At 35.4% G+C, this 17,980-nt stretch overlaps 1 protein-coding gene across 1 annotated transcript in view; it reads right to left on the bottom strand.

The window, feature by feature from the left end:
• Window positions 1-2,170: 2,170 nt before the first annotated feature.
• The window catches only part of LOC145991454 (methyl farnesoate epoxidase-like), a 49,643-nt gene continuing 33,833 nt past the window's right edge, over window positions 2,171-17,980 (bottom strand). Inside the window, exons 3-9 of the mRNA XM_083127458.1 lie at window positions 16,610-16,858; window positions 12,041-12,459; window positions 10,616-10,721; window positions 9,210-9,390; window positions 7,583-7,697; window positions 5,426-5,564; window positions 2,171-2,634 (exon numbers count right to left, since the gene is read on the bottom strand). Of these exons, the coding sequence (XP_082983584.1) occupies window positions 2,453-2,634; window positions 5,426-5,564; window positions 7,583-7,697; window positions 9,210-9,390; window positions 10,616-10,721; window positions 12,041-12,459; window positions 16,610-16,858 (1,391 nt within the window). The 3' untranslated portion in view covers window positions 2,171-2,452. The remainder of the gene's footprint in view (window positions 2,635-5,425; window positions 5,565-7,582; window positions 7,698-9,209; window positions 9,391-10,615; window positions 10,722-12,040; window positions 12,460-16,609; window positions 16,859-17,980) is intronic.

Genomic DNA, 17,980 nt, shown 5'->3' with positions numbered 1-17,980 from the left:
AAAAATGTGTCAAAGCAACGATATCTATTTTTGTTTAAAAAAATTGGTCCAGAAGCGAGTTCCTAGGTTGGCCCATGACGGATTTGTTTATTTAACTTCGCTTTTCTTGCACGTTTGGCTAATCGCGAAGATGAAAATGAGTGATGATATGATGAAATTGATGAAGGGACACTCACAAAGAACACCCATAAACAGGCCCAGGTTTGAACCCGGAATCCCCTGGCGTCATAGAGATTGTGGTATCCACTCCTCCACGGAGGTCGGCTATTCGTCGTACTGTACATAATGCATGTCAACAATCAAAAGTTTGACACCAACAATTTTCTCTAATAAGATGTAGAAACATGAATAAACATGAATAAATATGTTTTATTGAGCCCAAGAATCAATCATTTTCTAAGCAACTATAACCCCTGGGCTACCTTTTCGACTCCTGTTCCCAAGGTGGCCGATCTATAATGGTTCTAGAATTCTTTTTTCAAAAAAGTTACAAGGATTTTCACAAAATATCCATTTGGTACACATTCTTAATTAGGGTAGGGTGGCACATTTTGGATATAGGTACTATTTCGATTACCCGTTCTAAAAAGTCGAATATTTTGCTTCCTGTTACTGACAACGCTGATTTGAGGAGTGAGAGTTGTTGCGTGTGGTGTCAGGTGTGTTGTGCAGAAACATCGAGAAATTCTACGAAAAACCCGGAGAAACAGACGTAATTATGTATGGCAAGCTGAGTACGTTGTAGATAAAATAGGTGCGTTGTAGATAAACGTCTGCCTGTTATTTTACGTGCACTGTGTTTATGCGTGAACGTAGGACAGCTAAATTCAGGTCAAACGTGGACAAGCATGTGGTGGCTGTAGCATGTGACATGTGTAGCCATATGGTAAGAGATAAAGGAACTACAGAAATATTTGTTTCCATGCACAAAGTGGTACATATCCAATCGGCGGAAATGGTACAAACAATTTGATCAGCGACGTATACAGTTTTAGTTCCATTACCGTAACGCGTGAAACACATTACTTCACAAAGTAAATACGTTGTCCAATTTATTGTTACAGATGCCTCGCAAACTAACACCGTAGAAGGTATATCAACAGTATTCGTCCCGAGTTCAAAATGCCGTACAGAGTAATCTAGAGGGACAGGTATCTATACTCGGAGCATCGAAACTTTATCATGTTTCATTTGCCACCCTCCAAAACAAAGTAACGATGGCACATCAAGAAGCAGCGGGTGTTCCTTCCCCTTCCAGGATTGTTGTTGGCCATCCAACAGTTTTCTGTATTCAGATGGAAGACGCAATTGTGGAGATACTGATGTATTTGTAAGGGCAAGGATTAGGATTGACACCGAAGGAAGTGTGGGTAGCTGCGTATCATTTGGCAGTAGAAAATAATGTGACCCACCCTTGGGGTGAGAACAATATTGCTGGAATAGAAGACATCACACACTGACGTTAAGAAAACGGCAAGGATTATCAAGATCTTGTGTTCAGGGATTAGACAGAACAGACACTGAACAATATTTCATATTACTTTTCAATTTTATGGAAGAGAGTGGAGTGCTACATACGTACTTTTGGCACAGCTGTACATACTGTTCCTATATTTTGAATTATGTAACGATGAGTAGTCAAGCAGAGTTATTAAAGTAACAGAACATGCAGTTTGTTTTTATTTTGCTCCTGTAGGCTTACGCTATAGAAGAAGTTGCATTTGTAGTATAGATTAAGGATACTCTATCGTCATTAAATGTTGATCCAAATTGTACTTCACGGTAATCAGATTTGTACCTACCTAGGTACAACAATTCTAATCAAATTTTATCCGACAGAAATTTCGTTCTTCTGTCTACAGTAGCAGAACTAAAAATATTATTTTATTCCAGCGTCTTTAGTAAAAGGTAAGCATTTCATTGGTACAAAAACTGTAATTTTTCTGCCTATTTTTTTAAGTTATATTGAATTTAACATTTTGTGATCGAAAATGTACCACCTTACCCTAGTAATTCGAGGTTTGTAAATTACCCTAGAAGCTTAATTATAGCCACCTTTGGTTCACTTACCTTACTTAATCATGTGGTAAGATTTTATGTCATATCCTTTTAATAATAATGGAAGAGAGAGATTCAATACTTTTTTTATATTTATTTACTATAACGGATGGAAAACTATAATTTTTCAAGAATTTCAAACAAGTATCAGCATTACGTAACAATATTAATTACTTTCTTGTAGTTTACGGTTATTTCAAGCATAAGAAAACAGTTTTTCGTTGTGACGTTTCAGGAGAACACACGCTTCCTTCATCAGACATTTCTTATGCTTGTAATATACGTAAACTACAAGAAAATAATTCTACAATGCAAGCAATGCGTACATACAAGAAAAACAAAATTCATTACCAGAGCAATACATGTTACACTGCTGTAGTCTTATAGCTATAATTTATTCCCTTGCTTCGACAATTGCTCTGTATGGTCGAGTTTTCGAGGCTACTCCATCGAGGATTTTGGCGGAAGGTGGATTTTCTTTGGAAACAACTCTGAATGTTAATTTCTGCAACAGCGTGGTTAGGAAAAGGAACAGGAACATTCTTGCAAGGTTTTCACCAAAGCACCTCCTCCGTCCTGTAAAGAACAAACTTGTTTTACAGTTGCGAAACCAATCACACAGTCGAAATAATTAAAACTCTTCTACTACCTTATTACCAGTACGAAACCAATTTTAACACTAGCTCACCCAAAAACTGTCAGGCACACCATCTCTAATTTTCAATTTTTTAACTGTGAAAATTTGTATAAATAGTTGAAAATACGTTACACTGTTCCCTTGGGTTTTACCAATATTTCAGTATTAATCTTGTTCATAAAAACATTAACATAATGTAAATAGGAGGAATAATTCACTTGGTGGGCGTATCAGGCGCAATATTTGAATGCATGTCATTCGAGACACTCGTACCAGTAACAGTGATCAATTAGCTGGCAATGATGGTATTTTTTTATTTTTTTAAAATTAATAAACAATTGCACCTGTGTAAACAAAAAAGCATTAACGAAAAATTATAATAATTTTTGTTTGTTTTAGTGAAAGGTGAAATATGAGTATGACACTCATGCAATAATTGTTTTTTCATTAATGCTGGTAATTTCTGTAATTATTATAATTAATATATAAATGTACACATATGTGAGAAACAAGTGAAGCAGGGATTCAATAACAAAATGGTTTCTTGAATTTTAGTGATAAAGTGTGAGCCTATAGGGCGCCTCAGTTCAGGTACGTAAGTTTCTCGTACTGCATGGGTAAGCTAGTGTTAAGGAAATAAAAAATGGGGCTAAATTATGCTAAAGCCTGTCTTACACGTATCAGATTAAATGATCTTAAAGATAGGTTCAGCTTGCAGCGCTGCGATCGAAAGACCATATCAGGTTCCAGCTCGGAGACCAGATGTATTTGGTATTGTCTGATTGTAACGCTGCAAGTTAATTTCCCTTTTTAAAAATCGTGTTAGATTGTCTGCCGTCACCTGTTTTACTGTAAACACACACTCCCTGGCGTTCATATTCCTATTTTCCTATTCCTTCAATCCTCTATTTTACAGACTGTTATCACACGTCGTTGGAATTTTTCACCACTCCAACATTGCACTTGAGTGGAATTATTGCCTAGTTTATAAAGAAAATCACTTTATCACAAATAAATCGTCCACTGAGAATGTATGTGTTCAATTTTTCATTTTTTCTCAAGAGTTTTTTAAAGTTTAACATGATATAGCCTTTGTCACCATTGCGCTGAAAGTTTGTATCATTGAAAAGGCTGATATATACAAGCCTGTATAGAAACAAGTAGTTGTTTCGATAGGTACTTATGCTGTAATTAATAATCAAAATTTGAGATAGAACAACAATGCAAGCATGCAACACTAGCTCTGATTTGAGAGTGAAAATGTTCTGTCTACCAGATTGAACAATGTATTCTGGAAACGAGATAAAGGTGAAGTAATTTCATAAATGTGTCATTCAGTAGCAGAGTAAAATAAATAATTCATATTTTGAGGAATGAATCAACTACTTCAATTGCACTATTGTTCAAACGTTTTTGTCTGTTAACAACAAAAGTAAGAACCGAAGACTACTACTATTACTAAGCAGCTTCCACTAGTGACTGCTGTCAGAATGCAAGTGATTCATCTCATCCTCGCATGGCTCTTATGGTTGGTTGAGGAAATTGTTCTAAGGTTTCATTGGCTGTTGGAGATTTCATTCTAGTGGCTGCTTCGAAATTCTGCACATGGACAAAAAAAAACTCTCAATATATCAATATTGGTTGTATGTAGGCACCAGACTATAGCAGAGATAAAATGGATTAAATTTATTTTAATATTATCTGTGTATATAATGACCAGACATTGAGATCAGGGACAGCTCCAGAGAAAAACGAATAAGGACATTTTCTGAGCGGAGTCACATTTAGCATAAAACCAAACACCACACAACAAATGCAAATTTTGACAAAGTCGATATTTATTTATCGAGAAAAGGTCACAAATTGTGCTCAGCAAGGCAGTCTATATTTCAGTAAAAAAATCTATAATGGAAACTAAAAATTTATTGAGTTAACATAATTTATTGAGTTCCCCTTACTTGAAGGGAGCTGGGAGAAACCCATCGTTACTTCGCACCCTGCCTTAACCAACCTTTCTGGTAAGTACACCAAAGTATGAATATCTTTGATAGGAAAAAGTCAGTTAACCTAGACTATATGGAGAACACAACTCAGAAGGAGTTGGATGAAAAAAAATATACGTATATATCACAGCAGGAAGGAAGCAGAAAGAGGATATATTAATAGAGGATATCGATTAAAAAAAATGTAGTTCATAGAAGAGCACAGTTAACACAGTTGTTTGAAGTATAGACATTAAAGGAAGGCTTTGGAAGAGTTATTTAGCTGACGAAGTAGTGGATATCATGGAGTATTGGCTGACATCTGTAATGTTCAAAGGACGTTAATATGGTAATGCGTGATCACGAAAATTAGCTTGGTCTTTTGTTCTGACATCCGTAAGAAGTGTCACTCAGACGTTTGACGTCACAATAAAAATGGGTGGAGAAACATCCTGCTGAAACGTTCAATCAGAGAATGCATTTGTGGGAAATCATAGTTTACAGGTTTCCATAATTGGTTCTTCCGTTATTAAAGCTTTCATTCGGGAGACAGAAGAGGTTTTTCGCAGGCTAGAAGCATTGGAATTATACTAAATATCCCTTCGACATGTGCAGTTTTTTCTCCAAAACTGCAATAGACATTTCATGATTTTTTTTAAAAATGAGTGATTAATTTTCTTGAACATGAAAAAAACGTTAATTATTTTTGAATGTTTCTAGGTAGGATTGTGACGGAACAATAACTTACCTGCACCAAAGGGGATCAACCAGGGATCACCATTCGCATGTTCTTTTTCCAGAAACCTTTCCGGTCTAAAATTTTTTGGGTCTTTCCAGTAATCTTCGTCCATGTGCACAGAATAAATATTGACCCAAATAATAGAGTTCTGGAAAAGAACATAATTATAGAATAATTGCTTTGAATAAATTACTTTTATGTGAAGAGTGTAATGATAACAAAGTACAACATGAGTAGTATCTCCAACATTTTATACCTGTTGTTATCTGTGCACAAGTAAAGTGCACCCCTGTGCTTAGCACCACGCCATGAAGACACATAGGGGGTGTGGGGGTAACGCACCACACTTTCTTGATCCGGTCGTGAGTGGGATCAGCATCACGCCCTTGACCGCCTTTACCATGTTATTCGACGCTGGTGGGCGCCAGAGCCGCTTCCAACGTTAGAAAAGTTCCCGGATCGAACCCGGGACCTTAAGCATGGTACTCAGACGCGTTACCGACTGAGCCACCGCGGCCACCTATGTAAACGTGTTTACAAATGTCGTAAAAAGTGTACGTGCTTGTACACATGTTCATGGAGAACAATGGGACTATAGTGTTGCGGATACTACTCGCATGCTAGAAACTAGAAAATATAAGCCAACCAGAGGCAACAGAACAATAGCACACAATATGATAGATCATTGACTTTTCCAACTGGCAAAAACAATTTTCATCCGAAACACTTGTAGACAGTACACAGGTATGTTTAATTATACAGCATACAGATTATACAAATATGATTAACACCTGCATGATTCCAAAGAATCGGCGTCAACGTGTACCATTTTGTCATGGAATCATTCCATTCATTCCATAAAAATAATTGTAAGAATTATATTTGATATTCATTAAGTCAAACTTGATTTCACCACACATAGACCGACTGTGTGATCAACTACACTATATGGCAGGAGCAGGGTGAATAAAATCCTGATTTTTATTTTAAAAATCATTTCTTATGATTTTTTAAAATTTAAATCAATTTTTAATTATTTTTTTGAAAACAAAAACACCTTCAAAATTGTTTGTATGGTTTTTGGCACGATACATATAGATACGTATATCTATTTTTATAGAAAGGCTTTTCCTAGTAAACGGTCCTGTAAAATATTTGAACAGTTTGATAAAGCAAATAAAAAAATGATATGTAAATATACATTTTTAAGTTTCTGATACACTAAAATGAATCTACTATGGAAATGTTTAATGAGTGTGTTAATGGAACTATAATAATTTCAGAAACTTTTCTTCCTGTGAAAATAAAACATTCTGGATGTATGAAGGAATCGGGTGTAAAATGTGGTGACATTTTTGTCATTTCTGAGTTTATTTAGAAAGAAGGTTATAAGAAGCTATGCTGTAGATAAATTGTTTTCGTGTTATGTTTACCAACTTCAGAAGGCTTCACTGAGTCCAATGCAAATTGTACGACATGGCAATTTCACTTGAAGATTTAAGGAGGACACATTTTACTTTGTAACTCAAAAATGACCAAAATGTCACTTGCCGTGTTTTACATCCGAGCCCTTAATATCAATGTAACTTAAAATATTTTTATAGTATTTCTAGCTGAATTTTTGCAATCTTTTTCATGATAGTTTGCAAAACATCAGCTTCCATGCTTATTTACAGTTTAATGATAATGCCACTATTTACGGTTTAACATGGTTAGTATTTTGTATGTTATTCTACACATTTTTTGTTGCTATTTTTGATTATAAAAATTATTGAATTTTAAATCACGAGAAATTTTAGTGTGTTTACAGTATACGTATTACATTTCCTTTCGTATGAGCTTCACACCATCAGTACATATATTTTGTTTCCTTTTTTTCTTAGAACCTACTAAACACCATTAAATGATTACAAGATTAATGTAATTTCACTAAAGTGATTCTGATATCTACAAAATTCACATGTACATTATTCTAAAAACTATTTATTTTAAGCGATTTAAATCATTGATTTTTTTAAAAAAATCACTTGATTAAATCGCGATTCAAATTATCCTGATCTAAATCAACCCATCTTGAGCAGGAAGACGGTAATTTAAAGGCACGTGTATATTTGAAAATTACAATTGTTAGTGATATTTTAATACTACCGTTCTCCCTCACTTTACCTTTGGAATGGTATAACCGTCGATTTCGATATCTTCAGTTGTAGTTCGTGGAGCTAACGGAATCACAGGGAACACTCTTAGAACCTCCTGGAGTGTGGCCATGGTGTATGGTAATCTGAAAGTTAAAACATCATAATCTTATAACCAGAAGAGGAAGAGGATGTAGACAAGGCAAAGAGAGTCCCACTGTATACGTGGCCGCTGAGCCGCGGCCAGCTGGCTGGGTGGTGGGAGCGCGTCTGCCGGCATTTAGACTACAGCTTTACGCTGATTTTGGCACTTAACGCGTAAGAGCTTCAGTATAAGATGGCTGGTGTCCAGTTTACACGTGTTTATGAAGTGTTAAGGTGTTAACAAGTGTTTTAGATTGTATTATTTTAGTTTACGTATTACTGGTGCTTTTCCACAGCTTTTTTCACGTCATTACGAAATCCTAAAGAGAAAGAAGTTAGAAGGCGCTCTGCAGCAGAATTCTCAGAAGTTTCTGTTCCACACAGAAAGCTTCTGAAGTATTGAAAGAAAATATCACGAGAGAAATTGAAGCAATTTCGGAAGAGGCCATTGGTGAACTAGCTTTGACTAGAATTTGGAGCCTTTTTGAAATTTAATTTTCATTAAAAAATCTCTCCCTTTCTGCAATGCTTTTCTCACATTTTGATCACACTATGTGTTTTTATATTTCCCTTTTTATCAACAATAGGAACTTTTGCCGTCTGTGAAGGATTTTGCAAAATCTTGCAGTATTAAGATTTTAATTAACACCAAAATTAACCAAAATGAAAATGCATAAATATATATAAGACCAATGGTCTCAGAATAACTTTTCTTCAGAAGGTTTCCCATATCATTGCAGAATACTAAGTTGCCTTTGGTAAAGAATGGCTCCATATCGTTTTCTCTCGTTCGATAAAATGTAATTTTCGTTAAAAACTGAAGTACTTTAGTTTCTTTTAGTTTGGAGGTAGGCAATTCCAATGACTCCTTGGAAAGATTTCAGTCCCTGATCAGATAACTTAATTCATTCTGGTCAAAACGTTCACTGTGTGAAGTTGTTTGGAAATTACTGTCACTGCCCCCCCTTTCTTTACCTTGTGTTTAAATCAGACATACAAGACTCATCATCCGAGAGCTGTAGTAGTTCACGGAAAGGTGGAACAGGTATAAGATTCGAGCGCGAACAGGTCTCCTGAGACTGACTGAGGGTAGATCAGGGTAAGACCTGTCGTCAGTATTATTTCGATTGATATCTATGATATTAACAAAACAAAAATAAGTCATAGATGAGGTTTTCCGGTTTCCTCCAAACCTCCAGGCAGCTTCTGTTTCCATTTGTCCACTAGCGCAAATTCACAGTATGCTGAATTACACATTCATATCTATCATATCACATCCATATCTAACAAACTAGAGCTGATGCAGTATATTCAATGCACTTTTCTGAATCAGCACCTCCAAAAACCCACAGGAACAGGCCTAAAACCAAGGCACAAAAATGATACAAAATAATTGTTGGGAAGTGATTTTCTTAAAGTACCAAAATTAACAATTTGAAGTCAGATGTTAGAAATTATGAATACTTTGATTTTTTGCTGTTATTTTTTCTTTCTATCTTATAATAATATTATACCTGTTCATGTCATTGATGGAGGGGAGTCTCTCTCTTCCAACAACACGATCCAGTTCTTCCTGCACTTTGTGCTGGACCTCTGGGTGTAGAATCATATACAGGATAATGAAACTCATTGTGTTAGCACCTGTGTCTATTCCAGAGAGAAGTAGGTCACCGATTATGTCATGGATTTGGATATCTGAAAACAAAAGAAAAATTACACATTCTTCTATGTAATTCATAAATGGCCAAATAATTTAACAATTTATGAACACTGGTACTTTTGGAAACATTAAAAGTATCTGAACCTGAATTTTAAGAACAATTTTCGAAAGAAGTGAAACATTTTTTGAGTTCTACGACAATTTATGTGCAAGCTTTTATTGGACATTTTAAGACTCCTCTGCAGATATCGTAACATTTTCTCTCATCTTCAAGATTAAACTATTTTCACATTTAAACCTGACCTGTGTTGTCAAATATAAATACATTTTTAAAAAATGAGGAGAATTCAACTGTTGTTAGTACAGTAGAAACTGTACATCTGAAGTGGTAAAACATTTTTCTGGAAAACTGATTCAGTAGTATTGTTTATAAATTAGTGAAGGGATTTTAAGGTGCAGCACCTTTCAAAAATATAGCTGTTATTATACCGATCGTTTGAGATATATATTTAAGGACATGAAATCAAGTAAATTTAACACCCTTTGTTTCACCTTTTTACACCTTTTCGTGAGAGTAGCAAATTTATCCACTTGTTACCCCCTCTTTGGTTCTTCGGAACATTTTCCCTTGCCTTTCTTTCATGTTTTGTTAAAATAAATGATTTTCACTCTTCTTGAGCAGCTACGTAAAATCCTACAGTCTTATTTTGTAGAGCAGAACGAGAGTTATAAAGTAGTATAATATAATCATTACAGCCCCAATGGTTCTCAAGATAATGTAGCAAATCCCACGATAGAAAACCCAAACTTCAACAAAGCCTATTCGACAGAACCACAGTTCTCTATGCGGTCCGGGTGGATTATAGACAGAAGTAGCAGAAAAAGAGAGCATTGAAATAAAGGCATTTTATCAGCACCTTTTCTCCCATCTTTTTGAAAACATTTTCAGAACCTTTTTTACCCTTTCCGACCATGATTTTCCCCTAAAAATCCTTTCTCTACTTATAATAGTTTGGATTTGGTCCAAAATGTAATTGCTCTAAGAAAAATGAACTACCTTTATTAAATACACCTTTAAATTAGTTTTTCAAGTTACGTGTGACAAAAGTTTGTATTGTTAAAATTACAACACTAACTACTGTATTCTTATGCTTAAAGAAACACGTAACATATAAGCTCTCATTAACCTATATTTTGTTGCTTTCAGTTGACATGGTCACATGTAATAAATCTGATGTTTAAAAAACTGTTTAAATTTACCCGTGAGTTTATCTGAAGGGTTTTCCTCTATTTCCTCCAGGAATCCGTCAATAAGGTCACGCACAATTCCTAACTTGAACGTTTTCCTGTGTTCTTTCAGGAGGCGCTGGAATGTAAATATAGACACTAGCATTATGTCTGAAAGGTAAATTGCTATCACTGATAAACAGAGATAGAACTAAAATTAATTTCATGAAAATGCTTGCCACATCGATGGATGTGGTAGGTGATACAACATGTTACAACAAAATATAATATAAATAATGCACCCTACAATGTAATTTGATAAAGTTTAGTAAATCACTCTACGATTTTCTTAAGCCGTGGTCCATATACGAGGACTGCTGGAAAAGTTTCTGCAATCAATATGAAAGAATACATGTGGAATTTTGGGAATGGCTTTATTGTGTTTCAAAGTATTCACGGGCAGGGGCTGGGGCTGGTGTTTTAGACGAATAAAGTCAAAACGGTGAATCGGTCAGTGTTCAAACGAACATCTTAATGCATAATGTTGATCTAATGTCATTTCGTTTGTGCATTATCAGTATGGACAATTTATATATCACTAAATGAACGTTTTATAGCTGTATTGATATTTGTGGATTTAAACTGAAATGGAAATATACATAGGCTATCGATCTCACTCCATCCTTGTACAGTCACGGACATTGCTCGTTATAACGATCCCAATGTCTCTATATGAGATCGTTTATAATCCAGAAGTGTCCGTGCCTGAACTTTTTATCCTGCATAATTATTATGTGGCGTATGTATGTACTATGGTATTTGAAAAAAAAATCCAGTAGCGGAAATTCTAGTAATGAACCTTCCCCACCAAGGGTTAAAATTTGGAAAGCAGAAGGGGCAAATGACAGAGACCCAGGGTGCGAAATCCTGAGGGGCACAAGGAGGATATCCCCCCACAACAAGATTTGCCTCAAATATCCCCCGACTAAAACTTTCGTGAGGGGAGAGGAGAGTTTTTGCTATAACAACGAGAAGTAATGTTGACCTCAAATATTCTCTACTTAGGATAATATCGAAAGCACACGTAAAGTAGTACTAATGTACATATCATATACATATAAAGGAGTTAATTTGTTACTTTTATATATATATATATATATATATATATATATATAAATAAAAGTAACAAATTAACTCCTTTATATGTATATGATAATAATTAACTTTTAAATATTTAGTAATTTACTTTCATATGTAATCACTATTATAAATATTTATATCATATACAGTATATCTGTGTGTATGTATATGTGTATAGATGAGATCTTCCTCCCCCCTTCAGTCTTCAATGATTTTTGCACCCTGCAGGTACCAGAGGGGAATTTTTCCCTTCCATTTTCAACTACCACTCTGTGTGAATGTTGGTAACTACATACCCGTGTCTTTCATGAAACTTACCCCAACATATTCATGTCCAAATTTTGAAAGTCTCATGAGCGCATTGTAACAAGAGAACTCCGGAAGTACAAAACGAAGAGCCGGAAGTGCGTTTAAGCAAAGACCAGATCTCGACACAGCTTTTTCGTATTCGTGCAGGAGACGAACGAGCTCCAAAAGAAGAGGATCGTCATACTTCAAGGTGCATCCTGCTATAATATTCCACATGGTATTTAGGACAGATCCTTGGAAAGCGTTATGCATTTCTACCCCTTTGCTTCCCAAATCTCGAGCCTTCTCCTTGAAGGTGTTGACCAAATACAGGGCTTGTTCGGTGATGACGTTCTCCATGGACTTCTGGCCGAAACCCATGCTCTTCATTATTTTCGTTGTTAGCCTCCTGTGGAACGTCCACGTCTCTCCGGTTGTAAACAGTATCCCTGTAGATAAGAATCGAGCATTGTAAGTAAAAGGTTCTAAAAAGCATGCTTTTAGATTCCTAAAATAGGCTCTAAAATTCTTAAAATAGGTTCTAAAAATCCTAAAATAGATTCTAAAAATCCTAAAATAGGTTCTAAAATTTCTGAAATAGGTTTTAAAAATATTAAATTAGGCCCGAAAAGTCCTAAACTATAGGTTTCGAAAAACTTAAATGGTACAAAATTCATGAAAATTGCTGATTGGATGGAATCGTTAAAAAAATCAGAAGAACCGTAAGAAATTTTTGTAGGTGTATATAACAACCAAATGTTAATCTTCTAACCAAATTTTCATTTGTATGCATATTTTCAAAATTATCCAGAAATTATTGTATAACTATATACTTGTGCTGTTAGCAAACGTCACTTGTTGGTATGAAAAATGAATTAGGTATGTACAATTTGCTGCACAATTTCAGAGCAGCTACTCACTGGGAATTCTTTGAATTCCGGGAATTATGCGTGAATTATTGGCTCCGGGAATGTTTTATTTTACAAGCACATGTTTTATTTTATCTTTATCTTTTAATTAACTTTCAACTGAAACATAGTCAGTGGTGAAACATTACTTGGCAAGGCGTGAATGCTACAAAAGGATCGAACTGACGCGAAAGTGAGCACTTTGGACTGTGCATGCAGTAGAGGCGATTAGGTGCCAAAACTTCGAAGGGGGGGGGGGAGGACAGTTTACTTTGTCTTAGTAGACATGGCTTAGCATTAAGAATCAATAGTGTGGGGGTAAATAGAGGGAACTGTCCCCTCTAATCACCGCCACTGTGTGCAGGTAACAGTGGTGTCAGACAATTGTCTTTCTTAGACAATTGTCATCATAGATTTGGAATCGGAGTCGACAGAAAACATGTTTCAAACACGCCAGACATTGCATTGTTTCGTCACTAAACCGAGTAAAATACCTTTGAGATGTAAAAATCCTGTAAAAACCTAAAAAATGTTAAATTTAGGCCGTTATACCTAAAATAGGTTCTAGTAAGCAAAATAGGTTATTTTAGTCACTATAAAACTTCGTCAGTTGTTTCGTTTTTTAATGAAACGCTGACATAATTTGTTATTTTTTACTTGCCTGCAAAGGAAAAAAATAGGTTAAAAACCTAAAATCCGAGGTCAAATTATAAGTACCTTTGGTTAGCACATAACGCTGCGACACCAGTGGCCTCGGGTTCGAATACAGGTCTGGGCATGGATGTTTGTGTGTGTCCGTTCATAAATTTCATCATATCATCACACATTCCCATCTTCGCAAATTAGCGAAAAGTGGCACAAAAGGCAAAGTAAAATAAAGGAAATCAATCAATCAATCAATCAATTATTAGCACCTTAAGGTTTTTTCATTGTACATAAAAATATCCTTGCATCTTGCCCCATACTAGGTGGTACCTTATCCGTATATATTTAGGGAAAATGCCAGTTCTATATTGCATTAACATTATTTATCTTAATGACTTATGTACCAAGAACAATTTACATAGGTTCCATACAAAGAATACTGAAGAACACAATATAATTTTGTTGTTGGTAGGTCTCTTCATTTTCCGGTTACACCAGAGGAAACCTTTAACAGTAATATCTTTTCCCTAACCCCCTCCAACACACATACGCACAATACGCAACGAATAAAAAATATTAAGTGAAAATGTTCCCTGACTTCGAAAATTTTCACGCACTGACAATAGAGAAATTACTTTAAAAGAAATCTGAAAATTTATTTGCTTCATTTGATCTTCGTCTCCTCACAAAATAATCTATTCCTATGAATGTATTCTAATTTGAACTCTCTGTGGATGTATGCCCACTAACCAATACATTATTTAGAGAAAGAAGAATCGCCAGTTATTACGCCAACACGCATCGAGCTGCTGAATAACACTGTCAAGAATCCAGTTCTTCTGTTCAGAGCAGAATATTGTTTACCCGGCGCCTCCACCATGTTTCCTCCTTCCCCTATTTATCAATTCCTTATCCGGATCTAGGTAGAAGGTAATGAAAGGAGCTAGAGAGAGGTTGTGTAAAATAGGCTCATACTATATTCAAATCGGAGAGAGGCCTCCGTCCTCCAGGTACAGTAAATATCTTTATTACTTCTTCGATATTTATGCACTGAATTCCAAATCTCGAATTTTCCTTCCAAACTTCTCAGATCGGTTCGGTTGCTTAAGCCCGCTTTTGACGAAAGCATTTCCTTTAACATTTTTGCTAATATAAATGCTACGTAAATGCTTCCAAAAATATTATAGCAGATGGTACTTTGCACGGAAGCATTTCATGTAAAATTTCGGTAAGCTTTTTGCGATTACAATGTATAACATATACAGCACGAAAGACACGTCGAGTTACACCATCTATGCTGAGTGCAGGGTGTTTACAATTGAAAGAAACTAAAACATTCTTCCATACGTGCACAGTAAATGTTGTAAAGTATATATTTATGGAACGCCATTGTTTTGTACCTAATATTGTTTTATATGAAACGTTATTCGTCTCGGTTGAATAGTTATCGGCTTTTAAAAATGTGAAGTGATATCTCGTGCGGCCGCAATTACAGCTTCACTCGTGACCTACAGGTCGCTTCTGATTGGTTATGCTAGGAAAAATCCTACGGAAATAGGATCGATCCTATCCTTCAGAAATGCCATGAAATATGCCATGGCATCTGAAATGCCATAAGATTTCTCACTTTACACTGTAACATTTTGGTCATGGCGTAAATGTTAAGAAAATTGCTAAGGAATATGCTTTTGTCTAAGGTGGGTTAAGAAATACAAATTTCAATACCTTTCAATGCTGATCCGGCTGTTAGGCTGGTACCTTTACCTCGGATGAGGAAATTTTGTTGTCTGCATTCCATCCCGTCTATCCAATATGCTTTTCTTATATATACCTTCTGATTTTTACTTACAAGTGAACAATATATGCTCCTTTCGGGCTGGACCTACTGATTAAAATTTAGAATACACTGTGTATGCACCTTCAATGGGAATCGAATACATAACCAATTAATTACAAGCAAAGTGTTGTAGTTACTATTGGAGAGGACGTAGATTTGTACTGAAATTTATCATTAAGCACTATTTTATATATGTGCTCTATGAAGTACAAATTGCCAACATTTTGCCTATTTCAACATTTATGGGAGAACAACTTGTTTCGAGCACTTATGGTACGACTTCTACACATCTGCTGCCTACGCTATGTATATCAGAAAAATACAAATCTTCGCCTCTGCTCTACATAAATAATATTTCGACAACACATGAAAATTTGGATTTCAGTCCACCTTGCATGTAAAAACATTAAGATCAGTTTTTCAAACATACCAGTTACGTGTGAGTCCATTCTATTCTACATTATTTTGCATTATTCTACAATTATTTTACCTTAAATTTTCCATATTCTTCTCTTGTTATGTATCTACAGTGATTATGAACGTTATATATACACTAAACATTTTGTTATTATATATTTCCGTTCAATATTAGTGCTATTACATCTAACCGAAATACTGCGATTCTGCTGTTTTGGTTGGCAGTGTTTATGTAGAATGTCAAAGTTATGTTCTGGGTAATTACTAAATTACGTATACGTGTGTATAGATAGATATAAGTTCCATTCCTACAGTTGTATGTACTTACTTTACTTTATTTTCTTATATATACAAATACGTTTGTGTGGGTGTATGACTTTATGTATGTACTTGTATATTGCTATATGTTCATTATTTGAATAGAAAAGTATACACAAGGACGTCCGGAAGGGACGGCAAGGGGGGGGCACGGCCTTCCTGGAAATTGAATGTCCATCATTATATATTTCACACATAATTTCATTTCAGTTACAGTAATTTGTGTTAATTATTATAAGTGCGTTGAAGAAACATGATAATTTCAGAGTGAAACCGTGTGTTTTTGAGAGGGTCATCACTATTATGTGGAAAATATGCCTCCTTTGGCCCCCCTCTGGAAAAAGAATACCTTGCTTGCCCCTTTCTGCAAAAATTTCTGCGGACGTCCATGAGTATACATGTGTAAGCTTTCCTGTAATTGGAAATCGTTACCTCTGTTGGAGGCAAATCAATAAATAAATAAATAAATCTTACCTCCTTCACCCAAGTACCCATATTTAAATATTGGGAGGGTCGTTTTTCCCTGGGTAGCTCTGTGTGTAAGCACTTCCTTTACTGCAGATTGGCCTGCAACAACATACTGCTGCAGCCACCCCTGCTTGAAAGACGCAACGCAGCCGTACTGTTTATTAATCTCCCACATGGCTAACTTCCAAGAGTGGGTCTTGTGCAATTGAGATAAATAAAAGTACAGGTTTCCAAATAATGGTACACTCGGTGGACCTGTAAGATAATTTGACATTTCATTCATGTGTACAATATTACCTTAAATGTACTTAACAGACATGCATCTTTTCAGTATTACTGATATTAGTGTAACCATTTCTTCTTTATTTTATCCTTCTTTCCATTAGCGCTGAAACCGGGGAGAAAGGGGACTTCGGGAACAATGTATAACTTGCAATATTTTTTTAAAATTTTACAACAAAACATTATTGTGTTTTAATATTTTCTTGGTGAGGAGCCTGGCATGAATAGCTGAGATTTAATTGAATTGCTTTATTTTATTTCGCTTTTTGTGCCACCTTTGGCTAATTTGCGAAGATGAGGATGAGTGATGATATGACGAAATTGATGAATGGATACTCACAACATCCATGCCCAGGCCAGGATTCGAACCCGGGACCCCTGAGGTCGTAGCGCGATATGCTAATCACTCTGCCACGGGGGCCGGCGAATAGTTGAGATGTATAATATGGTTTGAACGAACCTCATAAATTAGTGAGGACTTTATGTGTTAACATTTCAGCTCCTTATTTTCTCATATTTCTAATTAGAATTATTTATTTAAGTTTACAAAATATTTGCACACCGGAAATTTATATACTTCGCAAATTCCGCAGATTCTCTTATTTTAATGTCATATCGACAATGCGGAGTCTATCACCTAGCCGAGTATTTATATAGTACGAGCATATAAAGCATGCTTTTGTGTACTCTTGTTTCACTATTTCTTCTTTCAACTACACCACGTGGATTTTGATTAAATTTTAAAAAATGTAGCATATCCTTGTTGTGGTGGCTCTCCATTCAATATTAAACCTCTTTGCCCAACATGCACACCGTAGTAATATGGACTTGTACTCTCTGCTTTTGAACTTATAGGAAAGAGTACAAACATACATGTTTCACAAAAGAAAACAATGTTTTTTGTCTGGCAAATTATTATAGATATTTTCAGTCCTTTGGAAAGTCTTAATATATAGATATAACATAACACACAGACAATTTGAAATCCAGATGTCAAACATGAAGTTACAAATCTTGTTCCAAAGCGAGACCATATAGTCAACAATTAGAATCCACTGTGCCAGCAACTCTTGTTTACCTTTACAAAATAACCCA

This window comes from Lepisma saccharinum, chromosome 8 (assembly GCF_977018435.1).
Source record: "Lepisma saccharinum chromosome 8, izLepSacc3.1, whole genome shotgun sequence".
NCBI classification, from domain to species: domain Eukaryota; kingdom Metazoa; phylum Arthropoda; class Insecta; order Zygentoma; family Lepismatidae; genus Lepisma; species Lepisma saccharinum.
This window is presented reverse-complemented; position numbering and strand designations above follow the sequence as displayed.